The 7,054-nt window shown below is 53.9% G+C and overlaps 1 protein-coding gene across 2 annotated transcripts in view; it reads right to left on the reverse strand.

The window, feature by feature from the left end:
- The window catches only part of ABR (ABR activator of RhoGEF and GTPase), a 173,336-nt gene extending 167,108 nt beyond the window's left edge, over positions 1 to 6,228 (reverse strand). Inside the window, exon 1 of one of the 2 annotated variants that reach the window (XM_041000716.1) lies at positions 5,100 to 6,228. In XM_041000716.1, coding sequence (XP_040856650.1) covers positions 5,100 to 6,147 — 1,048 coding nt within the window. In that variant the 5' untranslated portion in view covers positions 6,148 to 6,228. The remainder of the gene's footprint in view (positions 1 to 5,099) is intronic. The other variant, XM_041000717.1, reaches the window with a different exon arrangement.
- Between the last annotated feature and the right edge of the window lie 826 nt (positions 6,229 to 7,054).

The raw sequence follows: 7,054 nt of genomic DNA on the forward strand, positions 1-7,054 counted from the left end.
GGCCCAGCTCTAACCATGACAGGCATCTGGAGGAGTAACTCTCCATCTCTGTCTCTCAAATGATCTTCCTTCCTAATCAAAATCAGTAAAAATTTATTAACTGAAAGGAATGACACAAAAACAAAGAGAAGATGCTGTAAGGCTACAGGAGACAGCCCGAGTGTTGTTCTCAGCTTCAGATTTCAAGACGGGAGAGGCTGTGGGATACGGTGAAAACAGCCTCATCCAACGACTGGGAGGGTCACACGTACATGACCTTGAGGCTGCTCCCAGGTTTCCAGAGTCCTCGTCTGCAGAGATTTCCTCCTAGTACCAGGCTCCTGCATGTCAGCAGGCTTCCAAATAGCACTCATTTACTCATTTCTGGATTTTAATTTTTATTTCATTTATTTGAAAGGCAGAGTGACATCACAAGAGAATGAGAAACAGAGAAAGGGATCTTTCACTGACTGTTCACATTTCTAAACAGTCTGCAATAGCCAGAGCTGGGCCAGGCCAAAGTTAAAACGCAAGCGCTTCATCCAGGTTTCCCATGTGGGTGGCAGGGGCCCAAGCTCTTCAACCAGCTTCTAATACTTTCTCAGGCACATTAGCAGGGAAATTGATTGGAAGTAGAGCAGCCAGAACACACACCAAGCACCTATATGGGATTCCAGTGTCACAAGCCATGGCTTAATTCACCATACTATAACTCCAGCCCCTAAACCTATGGCTTTAACAACAAGGGCTAAAAGTGTGGTGAAAACTTTGAAAGTGGGCAACCAATCTTTGTTTTAATCTTAGCCCTAACACAACCTGGTATGATGCAGGACCTTAGTAAGCTCTTGCTGAGGGGACCGGGAGGAAGAAAGGAATGGGTTCCCAGGCCAGCCACATACACAACACTTGTCTCCAGGGAGCAAATTTGAAAACAAAAAATAAGTGTTGTCAATTTAGGAATATTAATAATATTTGTCAACTAAGTAGTTTATGCAAATCACCTCTGGGTTTTGCTAGAAAGGTATATTGTGTTTGGTTCCCAAGAGGCACAGACCCATACTGCAGAAGGGATGGCTGTAACAACCTCAAGCAAAGGACATAGCACCCAACTTGACGGCAGCGGCCACCCAAAATCATCTCCACAGGCAGGCATGCTGCTGTGTGTGCCCAAGAGTGGCCAGCCAGTGGGGGAGGCCTGGAATCCGGCAGGTGGCCTGTTACCTCTGAAGCCAGGTCCACCCAAGGAGCCCCACAGACGGGAGACAGCCCTGCTGGCTGACCTCCACAGCAGATGGTCTAGAGGTTGCTGGGGACTTCCAGGATGGGGAAAACAACAGCGCTGCACACACACCACAAGTGCATGTATGCATGTCATTGTCACTGTATGCCAGGTGCTCTGCTCCACTCCCAATATTTCCTTGTATTTAATCTTCACAGGTATCCTGGGAGGTAGATACTAATATGTGAAGTAACGCAATTTGGTGTTGAAAGAATGGACGTGGGTGCCAGTCTGCCTGGATGCTACTTAGAAGCTGAGTATCTTTGGACAGGGTTATTTAAGCTCTCCATGTTTCTCCTATGGAAAATGGATTTTAGTTGCTGTGGTACAGAAATGAATTAATACAGAGAAAGTGCTCACAACAGAAGCTGGCAAAAGTTGAGCCCCGTGTCAGCTTTTTCTCGCTACTGATTTCTAATGGCAGAGAGTGAGGCTTGGGCAGCTCAGGAACCCAGCCCCCTGCTTGCTGGGGCAGAGCCAGGGCACAGACAGGTGTGATTTCATAGCACACAAGCCCCAACACAGCTGATTCTGACCACGCTTGACCCCCACTCCACTCACAGCACCATCCCCATCCCACACTCCTACACAGCTGCATCTTTTTCTGGCCCCAAGGCAGAAACAAGGTACTAAGTGCACTGGCATTCTAATTTATTCCACTCTGACTTTGCTCCCACCTGTGGGAGGAAAAAAAAATGCAAACATGTTTTGGTTTAAGGATCTGCTTCAGGCTTTCCTAGCTGAGGCCTCACAAGCTCTCTCTCTCCTGGAAACCCTGAGGCTGAGGCCAAGCTGGAATTTCCAATACAATCTAGCCTTTAGTTAAATATCTGTGAGTGTCCAAGCTGGGCGTGACAGCTGGAGCACAGGGAGAAATTGTAATCCAGCAAAGCAACTTGCATCACAAGGCCAGAACTCCACTCTGCCCCAAGAACTTCCCTGCTGCCTAGAAGGCTCCAGAAAGAAGTAGAACCTTACTAAAAGCAAAAGATACGCATGCCCCAAACAACCAAGCCTATGTCTGTAAGTGAGAAGCTTTGAGCAGTCAGCTAAAAGAAAAAGCAAACTGCAGCAGTGGATAACACTATGGTGCTTAGATTAGGCCAGGACCTGGCTAGCTTTAGAGATTTGAATGTTAATATTCTCAAGCCTTTTTATCCAACTCATCACAAGAACCACATTCCACATCAGTCCCCAGTATACACTCACACACAGAGCTATAATTGAAAGTTTAACATTAAATAATGCCATCATACACTCTGGTAATTTCTATTATCTCCATCCCATTAAAAATATATCATCCAGGGCCCAGTGCGAGGGCTAAATGGCTAAATCCTCACTTTGCACACACCAGAATCCCATATGGGTACCAGTTCATGTCCTGGCTGCTCTGCTTCCCATCCAGCTCCTTCCTTATGGTCTGGGAAAGCAGTTGAGGATGGCCCAAAGTCTTGAAACCCTGCACCAACATGGGAGACCTAGAAGAAGCTCCTGGCTTCTGGCCTCAGACAGGCTCAGCTCTAGCCTTTGTAGTTGCTTGGGGAGTGAACCAGCAGATGGAAGATCTGTTTCTCCTTCTCTCTGTAAATCCGATCTGCCTTTCCAATAATAATAAATAAATCTTTAAATATATATAGATATTATCCACTGGATATTTGTGGTACATTGCATACGTATTAGACACTGTTTTGTAGGACTTGAAACTACATCAGTGAATGAGACAAAAATTTCTCCTCTCCTGAAACTTGCATCTCACTGGAGAGAGTGCATGATGCTCCAAAATGATAGTCTGAGATGTCATCTGCTTGCTACAAGCAAGAACGCAGGGCAGGCCAGGGAGGAGAAGGTCAAGGAGTCTCAGAACATTGCCCCTGCCAGCTGCACTGATCTCAGGTGGCAAACACCGCATGAAGACCCCTGTCCTGACAGGGCATTCCAAAGTGGATGTTGGGAGGCTCCTTCTGTTGTCCGTGTGTACACACAACCTGCGCGTGACTAGGGGCATGCAGGTATGCATACGCCGGCCCAGTCCCATTCACTTTCTCTCCGAGGAGGATCTGAAGCCGGGAAGCAAGGCTCCACAGGCATCTGTGCAGGGGTCCTCTACACCAGCACATCCTTTGGAAAGGACCTGAATTACAGCTAAGGTACCACTGGCCAGAGCCACAACTCCCGGACATGCACCCTGGTAACAGTCTTTAGTGCAGAAGAAGGAAAGTCACTGGCAGACCAGTTCCTGAGCTCAGGGGCAGCACCAGTTCACAGTTGGCACAGCTCATGGCACCCTGCATGTTAAGGCTCCACAGAGGAAAAGGTGACCTCTCATGGGAGTCAACATTACACCCTGAGGGAAATGCAGTACTCCGGGCACACCTGGTGAGGTGACCGATGTGGGTCTCAGGGGACAAGGGATTGCAGCCAGCACTACTAAAACTGGTGCCACTTGGGCAGCTTCCACTGAGGGCATGTGGAACTTGGCACTGGAGAAAAAACTTCAGATGCCTGCTTCAAGTTAATGGGGTGCAACAAAAAATGTTACTGGCCTATGGCAAAGGCACTACCTATGGGAAAAGCAGCCAATCTGCTAATGAATTAGTGTGACTGATCAAAACAGATGACTGGAGGAGCTTTCCAAATGTGCCATTTCAGCAAAGCAGACAGTTTCTTATTCAAATGCAAACGCATCCAGATAAGATCTAATAATGGAAATTCTGGAACAATCCCAGCACCATCGGCCTTGCTCTTTTTCCTCCTTCAGTGAGCAGAAAGGCATCTCAAGCTCCTGGCTGCAGCTTCACCCATGCAGACCTGACCATCTGCTGGCCTTGTGGCTGAGTCCCAAGACACAGCGAAGCTTCAATCTCCAGACCACCCCATAACCCCCACCTAACCTTTCTCTGCAACCTCACTTCCATTCCTTGGCCTAGACAGAGTTGGGTAAACTTACAACATGGTCACCCATGTGTTTAGTATTGGCTCACTGGGCTTTTACTATGTGCAAGGCACCATGGTGACCAGCTCAGAGGGGACTCAGATCAGGCCCCACCCACAGTAACAAGGGCACAGATGACAGAAGGCCCCGGGCAGGGTCTCAGCATATACCAAAAAGCACTTCATCTTTCCAAGCTCCAGTTTCTTCATTAATCAAATGAAGGCACCCGGACCAGGCCTGACTTCAGGGCACCATGCCAGCTAAAAACCATCAGAAACTTTGCTATCTTCTCAGGCTCCCAGGAAGCCTGGAAACCGGGAAGAGGACAGAGAGGCTTTCTAGGAAGCAGTGTCTGGAGAAAAACAAAAGGGGGAGGGGAGCAGCAAAAAGTGGATGGAGTGGCATTAGGGTTCTGAAAGGCTGCTGGCACATTCTGCCCTTGGCACGTGGTACAGGCTGGAGAAGATGAGAAATACCTTCAGAAAATAAACTGGAGGAGCCAGATTTGCACACCCAAGAACCTGGGGGCCATGACAGGCAGTGGAGTTCGCATAGAGAAGGATGTTTTCTGGCCCACCTGTGGAGATGGGCTTTGGGGGGGGGTGGGGAGGGATGGCTGCCGAGAAAAAGGTTGCAAAAGAGGCCTGAAGGAAAGGCTTTCTCCCCTCTGACCCTGCCCTGGCCAAACTCCTAACGCTGTTTTGATCAACCTGCCCAAACCCCACATCAATCTTTAAGTTCTACAAACAGCTTCAAGGTAAACAGGGAAAGCGCAACCTCCTTTTCCCCAGGTGTTGGAGATCAAACAGGACCGCCAAGGTTGGCCAGGGAGGGGCTGCTGGAGGCCAGAAGCAGCCCGGGGAGGTGGGCGCACGCGGGGCAGGGCAGCCAGGAATCGGATGCACCTACCTGCGGAGGAGCCGTCCTCGTGGTCCGAACTGTTGCGGCTGCAGTCGCTGCCCCTCTCAGGCGAGCTGTGACAGGGCGAGTCCCGCTCCGCCACCCGCAAGAACCTCTTGCGTCGCCACCGGGGGAAGTGCTCGCGGGCCCCGCGCCGGACGGGCTCATCCTCAGCCAGGGGCGAGCCGCGGCCATCCTTGGCCTCTGTCTCCAACTGTTCCAGATCGCGGCTCCGGCGGTGCTGCCGCCGGCCCCCCGGAATGAGGTGCAACCAGCGGTGGGGGCTACACGCCCTTGTCCGCTTCTCGGCTTCATCGCGGGTCCCGAAACGGCAGGGAGCCATGAGTAAGTGGCCGAGGATGAATTTCTCATTCAGATCTACCATCTCGAAGTCGTGGTCACTGCTGTCCCCTCCATCGTCTGCGCCCGAAGCCTCCGGCTCACCCTCCTCCGAGCCCCGCCCCGCGCGGGTCCCTGGGGACTGCTCCTCTCCCGGGACGCGGGGAGTGGAGCCATCGCAGCCGGGGGGCGCGCAGTCTTCCCGCGGCCGGAACAGCAAGCGCGGCTGCAGCAGCTGATGGTGGATGGCGGCAGTCAGGCTGCGCACTGCGCCCCCGGCGCCAGTCGCCCCCGGCCAGGCGGGGAGGTCCGGGAACGCGCAAGGGGACGATTCGGCCGGGGTCCCCACCTTGGGGTCCGTGTGCGCCGGGTCCAAAGGGCCCCTGCCTCCATCACTCGCTGTGCTTTCCTTCTCCTCCCGCGGCGCCTGCTCCGACCCGGCCGGCTCCTGCTTCTCAGCTAAGGCTTCCCCGCTGCAGCCGGCTCCTCCTGCCGGGCGTCCGCAGCCGAGGTTCCGCTGCTCCCCGGCTAGGGCGGCCTCCAGGTAGGAGATTTTGAACTTCTCCTCAGCCAGCACCTGTTGCAGTCGCTTCAGATTGAGTTTGCAGCGCTCCAGCTCCCGCTCCATGTCCAACACTGAGTCCAGCTTCATGACCGGTGCCTCCTCCCCGGGGAACTCAGCCTGCCAGTGGCGTTCGAACTCCTGTGGATCCCACATTCCGGGCGCCCCGTCGGGCCTCCGGGGCCAGCTCCTGTGCGCCTGCCCTAAGCTTCAGCCACTGAAGAGAAAACGAGAAAAAAAATAATAAAAGTTTTTCCCCTTCCGCTCTTTTTTTTCTTCTTCTTCTTCTGGGTTTCGCCTTCTTGACGTAAGCAGCCACCCGCGGCGGCGGCCCTGGGGCAGTCCCAGGAGGGACGCAGACCCTGCTGGCTGCAGCTCCCAGCGCCGGGCCTGGCGTTGCCCAGTGCTGGGGCTTGCGGAGAGCCACGGCAGGGCCCGGTGCGTTGCGCAGCTCCGGTCGCAGCGCGCGCAGTCCGCACAGTTCTCTGCAGCCTGGCGCGGGGCGCGGGGCGCGCGGCCGGCGGGAGGCGGGGACCCCGGCGAGGGAGCGCGCGGGGCGTCTGGGCCCGAGCCAAGCTCCCGCTCTCGGCTTTCTGCAGCCTCGCCTAGCCCCGCGCCGCGCCGTGGACCCACGGAGAGGGGCAGTGGGGAGGCTCCACGGCGCGGCGGCTAAGACAGGTGTGGGACCTGCGGCTCCGCGCGTGGCCTGGGGAGGGATTCGCTGAGCGCTGAGAACTACCGAGTCCACGGTAACCGTGCACTTTTAATCAAAGCCGGAAACACTGATCTGGGGTTTTTGCTTGTGTGGTCCCTTTAAACGTTTGTTCGCCTGCTCGCGAGAGCTTTTCCAAGAGAGCACCAGGCACCGCCGGGAGACAAGTCCAGGTGGCTCTGGTGGAGGTCCGGAGACCTCCGGGCTTAGGGATCATCTGTGATTGAATCAAGCCCTGGCTTGATTGACGAGGGCCTCCCAACCCCCCAACACACACCATCCCTTTCCTGTGGTCTCAGGCAGACTCCCTGGGAGGAAAGACCGGAGGAGCGGGAAGAGGAATAGCTCCTT

The sequence above is a fragment of the Ochotona curzoniae genome, unplaced genomic scaffold (assembly GCF_017591425.1).
Source record: "Ochotona curzoniae isolate NIBS_2020 unplaced genomic scaffold, NIBS_Ocur_1.0 scaffold_2453, whole genome shotgun sequence".
In the NCBI taxonomy this organism is placed as follows: domain Eukaryota; kingdom Metazoa; phylum Chordata; class Mammalia; order Lagomorpha; family Ochotonidae; genus Ochotona; species Ochotona curzoniae.